This window comes from Diceros bicornis, chromosome 6 (genome assembly GCF_020826845.1).
Source record: "Diceros bicornis minor isolate mBicDic1 chromosome 6, mDicBic1.mat.cur, whole genome shotgun sequence".
In the NCBI taxonomy this organism is placed as follows: domain Eukaryota; kingdom Metazoa; phylum Chordata; class Mammalia; order Perissodactyla; family Rhinocerotidae; genus Diceros; species Diceros bicornis.
In genome coordinates this window covers 81549275-81570243 of record NC_080745.1, presented here as the reverse complement: position 1 = coordinate 81570243, position 20969 = coordinate 81549275, and the positions used below count along the sequence as shown (strand labels likewise).

General features: G+C 46.5%; 1 protein-coding gene and 1 non-coding gene across 2 annotated transcripts; one reads left to right on the top strand and one right to left on the bottom strand.

Annotated features, from left to right (window-relative positions):
* Positions 1-13567: 13567 nt before the first annotated feature.
* Positions 13568-14680, top strand: PRLHR (prolactin releasing hormone receptor). The gene has a single exon (XM_058542716.1). The coding sequence runs from the start codon at positions 13568-13570 to the stop codon at positions 14678-14680; it is 1113 nt and encodes a 370-aa protein (XP_058398699.1).
* Positions 14681-16593: 1913 nt separating this feature from the next.
* LOC131407745 (U6 spliceosomal RNA) lies at positions 16594-16700 on the bottom strand. Its single transcript, XR_009220613.1, has one exon. It is a non-coding gene; the product is annotated as a U6 spliceosomal RNA (small nuclear RNA).
* Positions 16701-20969: the final 4269 nt, after the last annotated feature.

Here is a 20969-nt window from a genome sequence, read left to right as displayed (position 1 = left end):
GATGATCCTTTGATCCTTTCCTTCTGGCTGGGGAGTGATGAGAACTAGACCCAGAGATGGAAACCATGTGTTGCATGGCAGAGCCCTTGCCAGCTCTGGACATCTACCTCTGGGCTGTTGCATGAAGGAAAAGATTTTTCTCTTGTTGAAGCTGCTGTGTATTTGGGACCTCTTAGAAAAGCAGCTTAGCCTGGATTCAGATGTGACAGCTACTCCCGTACTAAGACAGAGAGATGCTTTCTATTCGATTCATCCTTTCCACTCTGATTTGAAGTGTCACCTTTGTCATAGGCTGTGCTGTCTTGTCTGGAATGCGAAGCATCAGGTGGAAGCAATGAACTAGAAATACATGTTGCAAAATGGATAAACCAATTAAAAGAATAGTATGGAATGAAAAAATTATTACTCAGAACTAGATTTATAGCACAATAACCTTTATGTAAGTTATGCCTTCCTCCAAGCTCACAGTGCTTTATTTCAAGGATATACATGTATATCCAAGGACATATATGCATCTTTAGAGTGAATGCCTAAAAGGGGAGATAAAGGGAAAAAATAAACATTTATAAGAGAGGGGCCTTGCTTAGAGAGATGAGGATAATTGGCATGAACTGAGGAGCATGGCTAATTCCCCACCTGAAGTTCACACACACACACGCACGCACACGCACACGCACACGCACACACACCTGGCCTATGGAGAGCAGGAAATAAGGGAGGATTTGGGTGAACGGAGCGCTGTCTAGGATCTGTGGTGTGGAGTGAGACATTTCGGTTGGGAAGACCAGGACTAGGTTGGGGTAAACCCTAAACCATTCCAGGTCTTTTCAGAGCCTGATTTTGGCCTGAGCTACATAGAGACGTTTTCTTAAATGATACTGGTGTGTCTGCTCAAGCCCAGAACAAGGGATGCAATTCTGAGCACCCAACTGAAGGCAAGATGGAGAAGCTTCTAGAATAGTGCTTCTCAAACTGGAGTGTGCACACCGATCACCTGGGATTTCGTTAAAAAGCAGATTCCAGGGGCCCGCCTGGTTGGTTCCAGTGGCGTAGTGTTTGGGTTCGCGGGCTTCTCTTCGAGGGGTTTGCAGATTCGGATCCCGGACGTGGACATATGCATTGCTTATCAAGCCATGCTGTGGGGGCATCCCACGTACAAAATAGAGAAAGATGGTCGCAGATGTTAGCTCAGGGCCAATCTCCCTCACCAAAAAAAAAAAAAAGCAGAATCCGATTCAGGAGGTCTGGGGTGGGGCCTGATAGTCTAATTTCTAATAGATCCTAGGTGATGCTATTGCTGCTGGTCCCCGGACCATGGTTTGAGTAGCAAGCCCCTAAAATATTTAAACTCATTTTTGATAGGCCAGTAAATAGACTGGAAAAAATAAAATGAAGAAATGAAAGCAAGAAGGTCTAAAGTTTGATTTACTACTGGACAGTTGCTAGGAAAACACCTTAATGCCTTATGTCCTGTGTGTTTCCTTTTTTTTTTTGTTAATGGAGATACTTGCATTAAAAACATCTGAGGGAGCTCTCTAGCTATGTTTAATTTTGTGGGTTTGATGTAAGGAAAGAAACCCCTCTGTATCCCTTAATTATGTTTTTAAAATTTGTGATTTGAAAGGAAAGTAGCTGGGGGAAGAGTAGACAGACTGTTACATATTTTTTTTAATCTTGCATGCAAAAGCATCATTGTAACCAGCAGAGCCTTCACGTGGCCCGAAAACGCCTGAAGAGTGAGAATGAGTAATTGTTTTGATTGGATCTGATGAATCATAGAAATCGAACAAAATGCAACTTACTAAACTCTGAAGACTGCCAACAATTACACAGGCTGACTCTCCTCATAGTGCTTAAAGCTTGAGAGCTGAAACATTGGAAGGAGTACATGTGACTAAATTATTTCCCTCAGGGATTCTTCCCTCGGTGAAGTGCAAATCCAGGAGCCTAAGGTTATTCCTAGATATGTAGGAAGGCCAGACACGTGGAGAAAAAAACTAAAGTGAGGCTGTTAAGGATGTCCAGGTGCATCAGATAGAAGGTGGACCACCTTTTATTAAGGTGGACCTGGGAACAAGTGGTGTCGTCCAGGTGTGTGGAGAGATGGTGTCATCCAGGTGTGTGGAGAGATCATGTCATCCAGGTGTGTGCAGACAACTGACGTCATCCAGGTGTGTAGATAGTTGACTATTTTAGGACCACAGTCTCGGACTCCTGGATTATCAGAGCTTGTGGAGACCTTCACGATTGTCTTGTTCTCTTCCCCCGACCTACTTTACCATTGAGGACATGGAGATCCTGAGTTGGATACGGCTCACTCTGGGTGACTCGGAGTCATTGTCAGTGTGGGAATTCTCACCCAGGTGTCCTGATCCATAGGCCTGGGAACGTTAGCATTTCCCCTTAGACCTCGGCAAGCTGTCCTCTCCTCCTCACCCTAGCTCCCTCCTACAAGAGCCTAGCTGATGATGGTCCCAGCCTCTCCTATGAACTTTACATGATCCAGGGGTTCAGTGGCTTATATTTAGGCCTTAGATGTCTTATTAGCTGTGGAATTATGAGCTTAAGTGAAGTCTCCCATGGGCACCTAAAATATATTAAAATAGAGGTCCCTTTGCTGAGCCCAGAACCAGGTGGAAAGCAATGCCTTAGGTTGATGCATGCACTTTATTCAGGTCCTGCTGGGTGAGCCAATGTCACTCCCAGGAGAATTCATCTTTCCCAGCAGCCACCATGAGGCCCTGGTTGGCAATGGGCTGTGTAAGGACCATGGCAGCTTGCTGTGCCCATGGGAGCTGTGGACAAGTGTGAGTGCTCACCAGGAGGAAGGGGAACATGCAGGAAGACCAAGCTGGAGGGATGTGGGGGTCATTCCCAACATCCACGAAGAGTGCTGCTTAGTTTAACTGCAGCATTCCTTTCCACACTTGCCTGACCAGTGTAAGAACTCATGCTATACATAGTGAGCTCTTACAATTCATTCAGCAAAAGAGAGTCCCCTGCAGTGCTGGTGAGTGTGAACTGGGTCATATCTTGTTAGTTACAAATTTCCATTTGCTGAATGGCCCCTGGAGAAATCTCCCTAAGGAGGCATATAGGAACACGTTCATTTTGTTTTATTTTATTTTTATTTCTCTAAATTTGAATCCTGAGTTTTTACAAAATAAATAATGAATATGGAGCAGTATAAGAATATTTTGGTCAGCTGGAAAACGTCATCACTGATAATATGCTTTACTCTCAATCCAAATATTAATACATGGAATCTTTTTTTCCCAGCTTTATTGAGATATAATTGACATATAACATTGTGTAAGTTTAAGGTGTACAATGTGATGATTTGTTACACTTATACGATACATTGCAAAGCGATTACCTAACACCTCCATCCTGTCATGTAACTACCATTTCTTTTTTGTGGTGAGAACATTTAAGATCTACGCTCTTAGCAACTTTCAAGTATATAATACAGTATTATTAACTATGACTACGTGCCATGCATTAGATCCCCAGAATTTATTCACATTATAGCTGGAAGTTTGTATTCTTTCACCAACACCTGGAACATCTTTATTATAGTAAGGTTCATAATAGCAAAAAGTTGCAAACAGCCTAAATGTCCATCAATACTACTTCTTGTCTGTGGGTTCAGATATATGTATGTAAATGCACAGGGAAAAGTCTGGAAGGACAAATTTAACCTCTGAGGGAGGAATTGGGATTGAGGGTGGAAGTCAAAGGGACTTGAAGCTTATCTGTTCCATTTCTATTAAACTGGAGAACGTGTTCATGTGCTGCTTATGTCGTTTAAAATAACTTGAAAAAGATAGAACAGAGAGAAAGCACCAAGCTAGTGCGATACAATTGGAAGAACGTCCATCACGGAGGAAAGGGGAGGGCTGTAATCCACTGTTGGGCTCCTCTGGCAGGAGGCCAGGCTGCGTGTGGCAGCTGCTTTGTGGCCCCTGGCTGCATCCAACCATGTCGGGGAAGTAGGGAGCCACGATTACATGGATTCACCAACTAATGGCAGACGGCAGGACAGTGGTTCTTACACTTGAGCATGCCTCAGAATAATCCCCAGTTCTTGTGATAAATTCGTTTTCCCAGGTCTTACCGTCAGTGATTCTGATTTAATGGGTCTGTCTTGTGGTCCTGCAATCTGCATTTTTAATAAGAAGCAGAGTTGATTCTGATGAAGGTGGTCTTTGGGCCACACCAGGAGGGGAATAATACATTACTGTTATTCACTCTGCAGAGACACTTCTCATGACCTCCTTGAGGATGAAAGCCAGGGCTGTTTCCCTGGTGACAAAGACCTACTCGCTAAGATAAAACACAGGGAGGACACACCATACTAGACATTCAAACTGCCAGACTGCCATCCCTGAACGTCGTGTGTGTGTGCACACACATATATAATTCACTTGAAAAACACTGCAAGGACCATTCCAGTTCTGAACTTTGTCTGAAAATAATAGGAAAGGGCCCCTTGCACTAGATAGTAACACCAGAATGAAGTTAGATGTGTCTATATAATAATTCAGAGGTGGACATAATGAGATGTCACGTGGGTTCATTGCTGTGTTTTGTCAGGAGACCTATATTAATGGAAACCCAAATGAGGGGTTTCTGCGAGGTCAAGGTTCCTATCTAAATGTGACTACAAAGAGCCCTTCACCGCTAAATGCCACAATGCAGATGCAAGATGATTTTTACCATCCATAAAAGCCATTTCTAGTTGATAATGAAGCAGGATTGGAATCAAAATGGGAAAGCAAATTGCCTTGTCCCTGCGTTTGGAAAAGAATGTAATAGAAGTGGCTTTCAAGTGTTTTGTTTTGGTCTCCATGTTTGTTTATTTATTTATTTATTTATTTATTTATTTATTTATTTAGGTATTTGTATATATTTTCTACTCCCCATAGACTAAGCTGAGATATGCTATCCATGCTGCTAATGTCTGAGTATTGATAAAAGTTCAATCAAGAGTTAAAAAATAAAACATGCTGAGATCCTGAATTGGGCAGGTTGGTCAAGCTTTGTGTCTTTTAGGGGTTCTTTGTACAGAGTGTCCCCAGAGAAGGTGACCTGGTTGGGTCCTGGATCTTCAGAATGCAGTGAGGTCGAGGGATGCTTGCCGTGAGGCTGCTTGTGAAGAGAGACCCTAGATAAGCCAAGGGCGTGGACTAAAGCTGCCCTAGAAGGTTGCGGAGGCCCCACCCCAGCAACTCAGCCAGCCTGGGCCTCCCCTCAGCCCTGGACAATTGTGTCAAAAATAGGCCGCACTGTCAACATAATTCATGGACTACTTGGGATGTTGATAAAGACATACATTTCAAAATTAAGTTAAAGTATCAGAATAGAGGAGAAAGGAGTTGTGCCATGCAGCAACCTCACCCAGTTACTCCACCCCAGGGCCTGACAGGGATGCAACGATCATGGGAGCCCTTCTCCCGGGAAGAAAGGAGGCTGAGCAGTGGGGAAGAGGGAGGATGGATTCCTGACACAAAGCTTCAGCCTGAGGAATATGTCGATGATTAGAAAGACATGATGAGCACTCGCTTCCTGTTCATATCCTGCCACCTGAACACTTAACTCAGAGAGATTCATAATGGGCCCTAAATTGTTGTGTATGTTTTTACATAAACATAGGAAGGAGGACACATTTAAGTAACATGTGCAATGTTGATGTGGTTGAGTAAAAAAAATGTTATGAACACTTTAAAGACTCTTGTGCGTTAAAATAAATATGATCTACAAGAGTAAACACAATTCTAATTTACTAAAGCACTTAGTAAATTTCCCAGTGATCATTAATGTCTCCCTTTTGGAGCAGGTGGTGGTCGTAGCATCTATCACGTTCATACATCACAGTGATTTTTGTAGACTTTTCTTATATTCAGTAGACTGCAAACTTTTAGACAATAATGTCCTTTTTTTTTCTTTTTGGTCTCCAATTCTTCTTACAATATCTTGCCCTGGGCTTTGTGTGTCTGGTAAACAATGATGAAATGAAGAAAAAGATTTAGACTGAAAAACAGCACGTTCTTCACACCCCAAAGACTATCTTCTGAAGTAACGTTCAAGTGGAAGAGTTGGGAATTGCACCCCAGAAACCCTCTTGACAAGAGGTAGTGACGTAAGGCAGGACAAAGGATTATCCAAGAGTAGCCGCCATTATTATGTGCCAGCTATGTGCTGGCTCCTTCATGCATATTGGATCTTCTCAACATCCTCCTGAGGTGGGCATTACTATGAATTTCTCATATTTTCCGAAACTGGGCTTCTTCCAGGATAAGGGATTTGCTGAATAACTCACATTTAGTAGTGGTAGAGCCGTTACGCAAGCCAAGAGCTGTACGCTATTCCTTCTTTGGCCTTTGGGCTTTGGGGCCAGTTCTCTCTTCTCTTTGGCAATCAACTTGGGCTTATCTTAGGGTTTTCCTTTTTTCTTAAACATCACCTTCCTCTATTTGCCCTGTTGCTATTTCAGGAGGCGGTGAGAGGACAACCTGGGAAATGTAATGTTTTTGAAATACAGTTCTGGAGTCCAGGTGTCTGAAGAGTGCTGACTATGATGGTAGATAGCACTTTCAAGCAGAGTATTTTGTGAACTTTAAAAGATCTGTATTGGTGTAAGGCACTGGTTCTCAACCACGGGTGATTTTGTCCCCTATCCCCACCCCCAGGGAATATTTGGCAATGTCTAGAAGCAATTTTGGTTGTCACAACTGGATGTGTGTGCTACTGGCATCTAGAGGGTAGAGGCCAGGGATATTGCTAAATGTTCTAGAATGCACAGGACAGCCCCCCACAACACAGAATTATCCTGCCCAAAATGTCACTAGTGCTGAGGGTGGGAAACCCTGGGTATTAGGAGTTACTGTATTTCCTATATCTTTGGAAGCTAGTTTTTTAGAGGATTTTATTTCTCGTAAAGTGGAGCGCAATTACATATATTAGGGTAAACTAAATTATTATGTTCTAAAATATACATTATACTTCTATATCTTTAATTCTCTCATGTTTTCCCCTGACATGTCCATTCAAAATGATGGAGAGGCAGGGTAGCTAATTAAGAGAGCATATGCCTCTCCTAATAGCTTTTGGTCTTTAAAATTGGTGTCACTGTTAAAGACTGATAACAGGGTATAGTGAACATTTGTCAGAACTCGTGGCTACTTGTCATCCACTTATATTTGGGGAAATTCCTCATTATTTTCCCCAAGTGGAAGTCAGAACCCAAATTCCCAGCATACTTTGCAATTAGAACTCAGGTATGGGATTCAGGCTCTGCCACTCAGATGCACCTGAGTGAGACCTTCATTTAGCAACAAGTGATCTGAGTAAACCTGAGGAAATGGGGACCCCACTTTGTTGGACAGAAATGCCTGGCATTCAGGAACAGCAATGGCTGCAAGATCAAGTTCCTACTGCAGAAGGGGCATTGCATTGGTGGAGGTAACAGCAGCAGTGGCAGCAAAATTGTAGGGATGTGTGTGTGTGTGTGTGTGTGTGTGTGTGTGTGTGTGTGTGTGTGTGTGTAGGTTTCTTCATCAAGGATGGTTTTGGAAGCTTAGCCTTGAGGCTGATCCCCCATCCTCCCAGCAATTATGGGGACGAGCTGGCATTCTTTTCTACTTAAACCAGCCAGAGTGGGTTCTGTTGTTTGCAATGAAGAATTCTGACTGATGCACAAGGTTTATCAGCGGCAAAGTTATTTAAAACCTAGAGTCCCTTAAAAAGTCTCTTTTCTTTTAGTAATGTTGTGAGTTTTCAGTTTAGAACAAAAGGCTGAAGTTCCTCGTTTCTTTACAGGCTCTAGATGTGGGGCTTCAGAACTTTTGGTAGGAGGTAGAAGACCAGGGATGTGGAGACGATGGCAGGCAGCTCTTCTCTGAGGGAGAGATGCTTGGGGAACAAGACAGCATCACACTCTGGGCCTAGAAGAGGCAAAAGAGAACGGGAAGGATTGAGGGACCCCCCCACACCCTAGACAAGAGCAAGCAGATGAACTCTTTGTTTGCTGTGACACAAGCTATGCTTAGCAAAGACTTTCATATTTTAATTTTACACATGGATCACCTTTTCAATGTGTGTTGGGGGAAAGCTTTGTGTTTGTCTGAAAACATCTTTTGTACTTATTTCTGTAAGTGTTTGGAGAATGAAGAAACTTGTCCAGAGATGAGTGTGGGGCTAGATCAGCCAGGACTGCCTCAAACTTGCCCATCAATACGGAGTGCTTGTGAGCACCTCTTTATTCTTAACACCCTGACTGCTAACTCAAGGTCTTATTTTTAGCTGAGTGGGCAATTCATGTACAAACCATTATACTAGAAGAAATAAGAAATTACTCAAAGAAACAGCTATAATGAGATATGTAAGGCTGAGCAGAATTGGAAATCAAGAGTCTCATCAATTGCTAATTTACTAAATCCACAGGGCTTTTCAGTTTTAACATTGGCTTTCCTAGAGTAGCAGCCCCCTGGGATTGTTTTCATAGTTCCTTCAGCTAGCTGACTCTGTTTCTAGCAAATTCTGCCCAAGACTGTGAGCTCTTTGAGGGCAGGGAGCGTGTCTCACTTACTCATCTTTCACTCACACGGGGCATGTTGTCTAGGCTTGGTCACCTAATAGATATATCACAAATAGTGTTGAATTAGGAGGTTACATCCTTCCCTTCTCTCCCGTGGCAGGAAAGGGTGTCCACCCCACCCCAACTCCTCGTATTACTCTCGGGGGCTTACCCACTCCTTTCCTGGGGAGGTAGCCCACCTTCTGGATAACTGAAGTCACCGAGAAGAGAAGACTTTCTTAGTCTAGTTACAAATTACACAATTAGGGGGAGTCTACACTATAAACGAAAGGTGTATTTGTCTTGTGGATGTTCTACTCAAAGGCCACGCCAGCAAGGGTCACCTCTGTCACCTAGACACTCTCTGGAGTCTGTCTGAAGTCTGCCTGAAATAAGTATGGCCTGAGAGGTGAGTAGTGAGAAAAATGAAGGGCTGCCTCACTCCATCCTCTGAACCCCATGTGTGCCCAGGATCATCTAGTAGCAAGTTTTCTCTTTGTTAAAGTTCTGTGCCTTTTCACCTTCCAGAGCCAAGGGCAGAGTCAAGAGCTTTCACACAAACTTGGCTACAGAAAGCCCAGAGCTTGCCTAGACGTCCAGGCCAAAGGGTTGGGACCCACTATGGAGCCCAGATTAAAATGAGGCAGACACGTGATGTACGCTCCACATGCCACTTCAGAGACGGCTCTGGGTTGGACACAAGGCCATTTGGGGCTCGCTTTTGGTTTTTGGCAGGATGAGAAGGAAAGTCTGGCCAAAAAAAGATTATTTCTGGTCGGAATAATAGCTTTTAAGCCTCCACTCTGGGTTTGGGCAAAGTTGGGTTGGAGATTTAAAAAATGACTAGTGCATGCATGACAGCACTGGAAGCGATAATTAATATGTCTGAAATCTGTGATGAACAGCGCTTTCTCAAAGTCGTCCAAGCGAAACACCTGGGGTTTTCTTCACTGCTGTATGTGATGTCATGTCAGTTCTTACACTTTCTGACACAGGCTTTCCTTTCCCGTAGGTGGCCAGCCCTGCCAAGCTGAGTGGGCTCCTAGAGCTGCTGCATGGCTCAGCTGGAGGAGCCAGTGGAGAGCCTGGCACTAGGAACATACACAGGACAGGCTTAAAAGACAAAACTCACTTCTGGGGGAGCTTCTACTCTGTTATTGCCTGGACTTAACATGTCTCAAAAATTGCTCTTTCCCCACCAGTAATTAAAAAATGGTCTCTACTGGTTTCCCATTCGTTTGGGCTCACTGCAGTGTATCAGCATGAATTTTGGCATAAAAATCTTCAGATCCCTTAATCAAGCTTCCCAGACCCCTACCTTCCATCCTTACCTCTTTTGTCTCTGTCTTCTGTTCTCCACGTCATGTCATCTGTTGTCATCATAAAGCATAAGACCATACCCTGAAGTTCAGACCACCCAAGGTTTTATCTCCTACATGGATTAAAAGCAAGGGACATTTGGGTTGAGGCATAAAGATATGTTACGATACAGGTTAGGATTATAACCGAATTTACTAGAGCTTCCTTTAATCAACCATTCTGGGAGGAGATGTCTCTCTATTTATTCAATTCCATTTGAACCTACTTGCATTTTCAGTTTGTCAAGTGCATCTGTCATTTATTTAGTGGTAGTAAAGTACAGTATTTGAGTGCTTTGGCTCCAGAATCAGGTGGATCTAAGTTAAAATTCTAGCCCACTGCTCATTAGCTGTGCCATTATTAACAGCCAGTTTCTTCATTGGTAAAATGGATGTAAAATAGTTTTGAGGGGATTGAAGGAGATAGTATATGTGAAATACTTAGCACAATGTCTGGCATGAAAAAAGCCCTCAATCAATGGTGGCTGTTTTTATCCATTTAATCAAAAGAAATGTGTATTGGGTATCTGCTGGGTTCAGGCATGTTGTAGGTATAAAAATGCTTCAAGACATTGGCCCCTGTCCGTAAAGAGTTTACAGCCATGGTTGGTGGAGGCAAGAAAAACACTTTCACGGTTTCAAAGTTAGAAAGTAACAAAGGACAGAGAGATCGTGAAAGGTAAAAGACTTTGAGGACAGGGTAATCTTTGAGTCAGGCCTTGTAGGATGTGAAGAATGTAGAGTTGAGTGGGGATGAGGCAACCAACATTCTGGAGAAAGGGAATAAACCCAAAGAGAGGTATCTGACAGGAATGGTGAGGACATATCGGTGTCCAATAAACAGTCTAGTTTGGCCTAAATATAGAGAGTGAGACAGACAGAGATGGGAAGACAGACCAAAAAAAAGAAACAAATAAATAAAGAGGGAAGATCAGAATAGAGGTGTATATTGGTTAGAAATGCCATTCTGAAGGGTCTGGCCCTTGTTTGATGGGCCATTGAGGATTCTTGGGAAAGAGGTGGTAATAAAATCCTATAGTTTGCTATTTACCATATGAAGTACTATCTTTCCTTCATTTGTCCTAAATTTTTTTTTTGTTTATGTATGATCTCTCAGGTTTCTGGAGCACTATTAGTACATGCAAGTCTGAATATTAGTATGGTTTAGTCGTGATATCCTGGCTGAGAGTGAGACTAGCCTTAACTCCAGTGAGGATCTGAGAGAATAAAGATCTAAAGTGGGCTATTCTATTCTAAGATGTTCACTTCTTTTCCACCTTGCAAATACTGACAACACTGAAACCCTTACCAGATTGCGTCTGGAACTCGGCAAATGATCAACTCTTTTCTCTAGAGGGTGCTCCAATGTTGAATTTTCAAATACTGACATTTGCATGCCATTTAGTTGTTGACAAAATTGTCTTGTTTTTTTTTTAGCATTATATATCAATGATATTGACCAAAGTGACGGCTCTAGTTATGGAGCCTAACTGCATCCCAAATCCTTCTTCGCCTGTGTTACCACAGTTTCCTCTGCTTAAGATATTTTGAAGCAAAAGAATTCCTCTGTTCTTGGGCACATATTACCCTGTTGGCGAACATGATGAGAATAACTACTGGGTAAGGGATTAGGCAGGCAGAGAATATATTTTATTTTGAGGGCTTTTTTTTTTATGTCATACTGGCTTTAGCTAAATTGATTATAACTCAGGGAGTGTGGGTTTAGAATAGATACAGGTGCATAAAATGGATTGCTTCTGTTTCAGTGTTGACTTTTCCTCCTGTATGAATGAATTACTTGAATATGGAGGGTGGATTAATTTTACTTCTTGCCAGCCTAATGGGGATATCTGCAGCCAGAAGGCGAAGTACAAGGACTTACCCAGCAGGGGACAATGAGGCTCCACTCTCTGGAAAAGGGAAATAGGAGGTGAAGGGTGAGATATTCTCAAAGGAGGGAAGGAGGTTGCAAAGCCTCCTCCACCCTTGGTCCAGGTTAATTTGCATTTCAATGATGACTCAATACTACTAACAATTTTATGTAACTTCTAAACTTTTCAAATATTTGTTATTTTTGTTATCCTAGTGGAAATCCTGCAATTACTGATTTTTTTTTTCAATCATAAAATGAGGTGAGGAGGTCTAGGGGTGTTTGTTTAAGGAGGGAGAAGGGTCCTAGTCCAGGAACTTACATTCTGTACTGGGAGAGTCAGGCAGATAAGGGATAGGGCATGGTAGCTGAGAAATAGCTGAGAAAGAGGGAGCAGAAAGGGTGAGTAGGGGAGTGGTGGGGGCCAAGTATTGAAGTGTGCTTGTGTAGGATAACCGGCACTATGGCTGCATTTTCTAAGCTAGGGAGGTAAAAGACAGCGTCGTCGTTGGAATCACAAGTCACCCCTCTCCAACCCCCGGAGACCCCGGCTCATGGGCCTCCACTCCGCTCTACTGGTCGGCAGCCCCAGCCCAGGAAGCAGGCGGTGAGGCAGCTCTTTGAACCAGGCTGGGTCCCTTCTCCGAATGCATCTGATCCAGAGAGGGGCCAGAACTCCGTAACTGTTGTCCCCTCCCAGGCACCCGAGCACCGCGCAGCAGGGCCCCGCTGGAGCTGTCCGTGGTGCTGAACCCTTTCTTTGGCTTGGTCGGACCCGCAGCTCGCAAAACGTGCCGCAGCCTAGGCGAACGGCTCAGCGGGTCCCGTGGAGTGTTTAGGGCCCGAAGGTCTGCAGCGAGTTCAGGGCTCTAATTTTAAATCCCTGCCGGAACTCCCTACGCGACTCTGTTAACCCCAGCTCGGACTCGATGCGAGATCCAGCGCTGAAGGACTGGTCTCTCATTTCTCCCTTACATCCTGTGGTGTATCTCAATCCCCCACTCCACTTCCTCCCCTGCACCCTCCTTATTGAAACTGTCCTAGGTCATCCCAAGAGCCTGGCGCTTCACGCCGCTCCTCTCCGTTGGTTCACCGCACGCTCCTCCAGAGCGGGACTCCCCCAGGGCGCTGCAGAGCTCCCTCAGTCGAGATTCTCCGTCTCCCCTCTGGCGCAGGTTCGCCGGCCCCTCCTTTCTTTTCTGTTTCCATTCTCCTCACACTGTCCTCTCTAGTTGTCCAAGCACCGAGTCGGATGGTGCGCGCTCCGCCCCCGTTTTCCATACAAGGGAGCGCTGGAGTGGGGGCGGGGCGAAGGGGAGGTGCTCCCAGTCCCTCTCAAAAGCTGCGAGCCCACTGGGAACTCCTGAATCTGTTCAGCTCCCGCGGAGAAGGGAGAAGCCTGTACCGCCGTCGTGGGCAGAGGACAAGTAGGGAACCGCCGGGATTTTGTCCCTCCCTTCCCGAAGCGCTTTCCTACCCTCCAAGCCCCACTCACCAGGTAGGACTGTGCTCCTAGTCTTGCACACTACGAGGGCTCTAAATTGAGTAGGAGGCGTTTAAATAACCTGTGCATGTCTAACCACTCATAGATGTATTTTACAGGATTGGGTTGATAGCACTTTTTATTGTTGTTGTTATTTATTGTGACCAGTTATTCCAAAGGGTGTATTTGGGTGATTGAAGTGGGGGGCGCGGTTGGTGTAGGACGGGCGTTTGGAGAATGTGAAGTGATGGACTTTGATTCTCTTTGGACAGGTGACCATGGCCTCACTGCCGACTCGGGGCCCCGGGTTCCCTGACTTATTTTCAGAGCTGCAGCCGGCGGCCTCAGCTCTGGCCAACCAGAGCGCAGAGGCCTCGGCGGGTAACGGGTCGGCGGCTGGCCCGGGCGCTCAGGCCATCACGCCATTCCAGAGCCTGCAGCTGGTGCATCAGCTGAAGGGGCTGATCGTGCTGCTCTACAGCATCGTGGTGGTCGTGGGGCTGGTGGGCAACTGCCTGCTGGTGCTGGTGATCGCGCGCGTGAGCCGGCTGCACAACGTGACCAACTTCCTCATCGGCAACCTGGCCTTGTCCGACGTGCTCATGTGCACCGCCTGCGTGCCGCTCACGCTGGCCTACGCCTTCGAGCCTCGCGGCTGGGTGTTCGGCGGCGGCCTGTGCCACCTGGTCTTCTTCCTGCAGCCCGTCACCGTCTACGTGTCGGTGTTCACGCTCACCACCATCGCTGTGGACCGCTACGTCGTGCTGGTGCACCCGCTGCGCCGGCGGATCTCGCTGCGCCTCAGCGCCTACGCCGTGCTGGCCATCTGGGCGCTGTCCGCAGTGCTGGCGCTGCCCGCCGCCGTGCACACCTACCATGTGGAGCTCAAGCCGCAGCGCGTGCGTCTCTGCGAGGAGTTCTGGGGGTCTCAGGAGCGCCAGCGCCAGCTCTACGCTTGGGGGCTGCTGCTAGTCACCTACCTACTCCCCCTGCTGGTCATCCTCCTGTCTTATGTCCGGGTGTCGGTGAAGCTCCGGAACCGCGTGGTGCCAGGCTGCGTGACCCAGAGCCAGGCCGATTGGGACCGCGCGCGACGCCGCCGCACCTTCTGCCTGCTGGTGGTGGTCGTGGTGGTGTTCGCCGTCTGCTGGCTGCCGCTGCACATCTTCAACCTGCTGCGGGACCTCGACCCGCGCGCCATCGACCCCTATGCCTTCGGGTTAGTGCAGCTGCTCTGCCACTGGCTCGCCATGAGCTCGGCCTGCTACAACCCTTTCATCTACGCCTGGCTGCACGACAGCTTCCGCGAGGAGCTGCGCAAGCTCTTGCTCACCTGGCCCCGGAGAATTGCACCGCACCGCCAGAGCATGACAGTCAGCGTGGTCGTCTGATGCCAGGCTGTGCCGGGCCTTGGCTGGGGAGCTCCACGTCCACTGGTCTCCGAGGGCGTCCGCCCGAGGCTGGACTGAAGAGCTTAATCTCAGCGTCAGATCTAAGCCAATACCAGGCAAAACCTCCAGCCCAGCCATCTTGCCCAGCTGTCTTGTCTTGTCCCTGTGTCTTTGTAAAACGCTAAGTGGGCTTTGGTGGGAGTCTTGTGCTTTGCTTGGAGGAGGCCAGGGAGAGGGAAGAGGATTTATTATTTCCTCTTTGTGCCCTTGAAGGCCGAAAAATCCCTTTTTCCATGTTCAGAACAGTATTTCAGAACCGTGGCTGTCTTCCTTGCTTTCCCTTCTGCTCAATGGTGAGAGGAAGGAACAATGGGAGTGGGATTTAAAGTGACTGTGTTGGGGTTGGTAAAGCTTTTAAGGCTTCCTTTTAAAAAGGACTCAACTGTGTTATAATACATGATATTGCTTAGTCAATTTGAACCCATTATTTTCTAGGATTCCAGGAAAATATGTATTACAAATCTACATCTAGGATTTCAGCATTTCCTAAATAAGACCTTTATACACCAAAAGGGTTTTAATTTTAAATTCACTTGAATTTATAGTACAAAAACACAAGCCACATTTCAAAAGGTCCTGCTATTGTTTTCCGCCCTCATTATTCCCCAACTCCTATTTGAAAATGATGAGATGAATTAGTCAGTGAAAATATAAATAAATAAGGATAAAGAGGAAAAGGTCTAAATCACTTAAGGGGACATATAACTGTGTATAGGATAGACATCCTATCTATGTGTTTGTTTGTGTATGCACACCCAGTGCTGCCACAAGGCAGGCACTCAAATATTTGATTTTCTGAATATTCGATGTGAACCGTGTGCCATAGCATTCTTTTGCATTCTCTAATTGCTCAGTTGCAACAGATCAACAGCTGTCAACCGACTGCTCAGCACCTGCTCTGTGGTGACACACTTGGAACATGATCAACCCAGAATACAAGGACTGGGAGAAGTTGACTTAAGGCCAGGACAGAAAAATAAACTGCCGCCCATGGGATGCATAGATTAAACAATTAATTCCTTAAGGAATTAAGACAACAGGTGTTAAGAGAACAGGTGAACACTGTTGGGCCACTATACAGGCTGATAATCCTCACCTTAACCTCCCGAGAGTTTTGTAAGTGAGAACAAGTGCCCTGGGACGAGGGTTTCAGTGATGATTTTGGAACAGCGACCAGGGCAGTGAGGGCAGGAATCTTGGGAAATGATGCACAATATTCATCTGTCAGATCAGCCCCTGTGGCACATATGGCATGAACTAGTGCCTGCAGTCACTCAGCTACCATCTGTAAGATCCTAGTACTGCCCCAGCTCACTAAACAGCAGAATCAGTTTCCCCACCTCTTCCCTTCTCTTATTCTCCAAAATGAACTCATTCACTCAGTAAAGTGTGCTCCGAAAGGAAGGGAAAGAGGGAATGATTTGGGGATGACAAGGATTAAATCCTATTACTTCAGTGTCAGCAACCACGATGGAAGGGTAGGTATTCGTGGTTGGGCTAGTTAGCAATATGAGTCTTTAGTAATTATGTGACTAGACTTTTTGCAGCTTGGGGGAGGGCAAGAAAAGGCTGGAGAAAGGAAAAGCCAGGTTAGCTCGGGAGATGCAAGTTACCTCTGGCAATGGCACTAAAACTAACTTTCAGCTTCATCTATGCATGTGGAGAACAAGGAGCCGGTGCTCTGACAACGTAGCCCACCCACTGCGTTATATCACCCCTTTCCCCATATGAGCTCATTTCCCAGGCATTCCAGGACTGGCTCCTGTGCTTCCAGCAGCTCCATCACTTGGGAGGCGCAAGGCCAGACATTTCACAGTTCCTCAGAGCATTCTCTCTCTCTCTCTCTCTTTTTTTTAAATATGGAACACTTCACGGATTTGTGTGTCATCCTTGCTCAGGGGCCATGCTAATCTTCTCTGTATTGTTCCAATTTTAGTATATGTGCTGCCGAAGCGAGCACCCTCAGAGCATTCTTTTGATGCGTATGTGTAGAGAGAGGAGGGGAAGGGGAAAAGAGTGGGGTTAATAAGGGATCCGATTAATTGTAGATTCTTTGTTAGAAGGTTTAAGGCACTGGTTCTCAGTCCTGGCTGCTCCTAGAATTACCTGGCAAGCTTTCAAAACACATTAGTGCCTAGGCCTTATCCCCAGAGAATCCAATTGATTCGAGATGAGGCCTGGGCATCAGCATTTTTCAAAGCACTTCAGGTGATTTTAATACGCATCCAAGGTTAAATGCCTTAAGAATTATCCTCTTTCTAATGAATCTCAGAAATATCTGAATGAAGCTTTCATTGTACCTGCCAAAGGCATCAAGAATTTGGAGTTGAAGTCTGACATGTTACATGCCACACTTGGGGAACACTCGTTTAGCCTTCAGACAATACCTGACGAATCACATAGAGGCAAATCCTTATAATCAGAATATGTGGATGTTCATTCAACCGTTTCTTTACACGTCTCCTATGTGTAAGGCACATTGTGTGAGTCTAATCATTTTTTTTTAAAATATCACCATTCAACTTTAGATCAGCTGCGTTATAAAGTTATACACCATGAATTATTCCAAATCCTGGTTGCTAGCGTATTAAAAAAAATGAAGTGTTTCCTGATTAGCTTGATTTAAATATATATCAACTGTGAGAAGAAAGTTTCCCCATTAAATTACTAGAAAAGCTGCCATCTGTTTTTATCATGCCTACAACTTCAGTTGAAATTTGTTAATATTTACATAGACTTTATGGAGAGCCTAAAGAGGTCAGAGAATTACGTTGTGTTTATAAACATCTTTACAAATTATGCAAATTGGCAATGGAACAGCAACTAACTAATTCTGACCCTATCTGAAATCTATCTGGGACGAGTTTGACTATAAAACAAACTGATTTTAAAAAAATCTTTCAGAAGTGAGTCCTAGAGAAATCCACATAGGGTTGAGGTATAACATTTTATTTACTACAATTCACTTTAGTTAATACCAAGCATCCAGTCCTCTTCCTGCAAGAAGCCATACAGGCCGGAAAGCTGGGAACTGAGCCAGTCTGGCACTTGGCAGCAGCCCTTTCCAAGGCTGACAGGAGGTTCTGTAAGCATCGTCACCAAGTCTCACGTTTGGCAGCCAATCAATAGATTTATCTCACTAACTCGGCTGGGGAGTGCTTCAATATGTGTTAGCAACAGTTACCTGGAATTAGCAGCTGTGAGAGATGCTAAGGTAACTATTCCAATTGATGCAACCTTTCTGAATTTTTGTTCTTGGGGGTTTTCAGCCTGCTCTTCTGCAGGGGGTGCTAAGTTCCAGGTTTATTTTCTCAGGTAGGCTAGTTAGCCACCTCTGTCCTGTGGCTTGCATTCCTGAATATCTAGTAGTCTTGCAAGTGCAAGGCATGAAACTGACATCAAGGGGACCCAGGCAAGAGTGTGGCTAGATCTGGGAGTGAACCCAGGGTCCCTCCCCCACAGATGAGAGGTCAGGAGCACCTTTGTTCCCCAAGGTAGGTCCTCGATTGCTCTCCAAGATTGCATGTCCCTAAATCCACAGGTCCATCAAAGGGAGAGTAGAGAATTCATGCTTAATTTTTATATCATCATGAATCTGGATCATTATTTAAATGTTAGCATTTAATTATCCACATCCTCATAGAACTTGGGAATTTCAAAAACATCCAGCACATGGGTCTATAAACAAAATTTGAACATCTAGGTTCCAAAATGTTCATGACAGAATCATCAACAGGATTTTCTAGTACATCTAAAATAAGACTTAAAAATGGAGTACTTACACCTTTCCAGGGAGCCACTTATTTTGCAAAGTGAGATAAGGTAGTCTACAGATGTTGGGAATGTAAAATATTTATTTGGATGGATGAGGGTTGCCATCTTGATTTGTTAAAAGACTGTACCTTCCCAATCAGTCTTTGGAAGTAGAAAGCCTCATTTTGAAAATTGACTGTGAACACTTCTAACAGGTTTTGAATTGTTCTTTTCTACTTTCCAAGTCAATTCTTCTTCATTTCCCACATTTTCTCTATTTTGCCTTTTTTCTGCTACTTTTCTGTATTATCTATAAAATACCTCTGATCTGATCTGGAGTTCCCTCTACTCCAGTGAAGGGGAGGTGGTGGGATTCCAGCACCCATCTTTTGGTGAGTCTTCATAAGGAGATTCATGCTAGAGAGAAACCCTGGCTAATTACTTTGCAGAGGGTGGGCTGTGCCAAACAAGCAGAGGGCTGCTGCTCGCAGGGCTTCCTGCGCACTGTGGGGTCTTGGAGCTCCCACAATTAACGTTTCACAGACAAGCTCCAGGCAGAGGTGGATAACAGGAGTTTGCACAGTATCTCTGCAGGGCCCTAACACAATAAATCTCACAGAGAGCTCTCAAGAGGGGCCTGATGATGAAAGGTCAAATGTGTTTCATCTTGATGTTTGGGGCCGGAGCAAGGAAACCTGAGCCAGAAAAAGCACAGGAAAAGAGGCTCCTCTTGTCAGCATTCCCTGCCTCCCTCCCTCAGCTCTCACAAAATCCTCTTCTTGACTTGCCGATGACTACATCCCCCTGGCCCCAGAACTCATCTCCTTCTTCTGGAATGACATCTAATGATGAATGGAAAGCTACATTCTTCTCCCCCACCACACACACTTAGTTATTGCCAAGTAAGGGAAAAAATCCTCTGAGCTGGAAAAATTAAATAAAAACTCCAGGCTTGAGCTCTGGGTTAGGAGTCAGGCGTAGGCTTCTCCCCCTGGCCCAGAACACCACAATCGCTCTTGGGTCTTCATCCTAAGAGGCTGGCCCCGTCACCTGGGTTGGAGGTGCAGCGCTGCAGCATAACATGCCCAGGGCGGTCAGATCAGGAGGCCTGGCCACGCCCGGTGTGCCACAAGCAGGTTCCCGTGTGGAGCCAGTCCTTCTGAGGCTGCTGCCCATTGCAGAACAAATGCTGGGGGCCCACTGACCTCCTCATTATTACAAAGAAGACAGAGGGCAGCCGCAGGTGGAAAACTGGAGTGCTTGTAAGTCCCTTCGATGGCGATGACTGCTCTTTAGGACAGACAAATTCATTCCTATTTCCTTCTTACCCCAGTCTCCTCCAGCAAACCCCGTTTTCTTTCTATGACATGATTACGGAGTTAGCGAGCTTCATGTATTACCTACTGGGACACGGACGTCTTCTAAAGGTTTAGAGTGAGACGAATGACAAGCAATCTTGACGTGCAGCTGAGCTAAAGCCAAATGACCTGGCTGGAACGCATGTCCTTCCGCCCGACCTAGCTCCATCCGGGGCACCCAGGGACCTGCGGTCTGGCGCGTTTGGTGTGCCGCAAAGGAGGCGTTCAGACTCGGAGCGGAGGAGCATCGTCAGCCGGGAGGAGAGCCGCGCCGGGAGCCGGGGGTCCTGGGGGTCCTGAGCGCTGCTCCAGCGCATAGAGAGCCGCTGCTAGTGCCTCCCACCCCCGCAAGGTTGAGCCGGCACCCGGGGACTGGCTGCGTGTCCACGGCCGGGCGGCTGGGCCGTTCTCCCCGCCGAAGGGCAAAGGGCATCTCGCACACACTGGCGGGCTGTCTGCGGGGCCGCAGTTCCTGGGGTGCAGCAAGCAGCTGCTCCTCGTGGGCTGTGCGCTCAGTGTCTCAGAGGGAGTCACCCTTTTCATCCCCAGCAGCAGCAGCACGGGGCTCCTGCACAATGTGACCAACTTCTGGCCTTCTACGACCGGCTCCTGCGCCCGCCTGCGTGCCGCTGGCCTTGGCCTACGCCTTCGAGTCGCTGCGCTGGGTGCGCGGCGCTCTCCTTTGCTACCTTGCGGTCCTCCAGCAGCCCGCGACCGCGCAGCGTCTGTGTTTGCGCTTACTGTCCTCGCAGTGGGCCGCTGTGTCGGTCAGTGGCTGTCCCGCAGCTGAGCCGCGCGCTAGCGGCGCTGGAGGGGCCGCACACCTCTGTCGCTGATTTGGTTGTGGCTAAGAGCCTCAGACCGACACCAAGGGCACCACCCTGTCGCCTCTGGCGAAGTCTCGCGGTCCTCCTAGCCCCTTTCTGAGCGCAGCCGGGCTCCGCTACCATGCGCCCCTCGGCGGAGCGCGGGCGCACCGGTCCCCGCGCCTTCTGCTGCCAGTTCCGGCGGCCTGCGACCTCTGCTGCCCCCTACTCCCACTCGTTGCGCGTCGTTCACCTGTTTCAGAGACTGGGCGTGAGTCTCATCCTCAACGCTCTTTCAGTGTCCTGCAACTG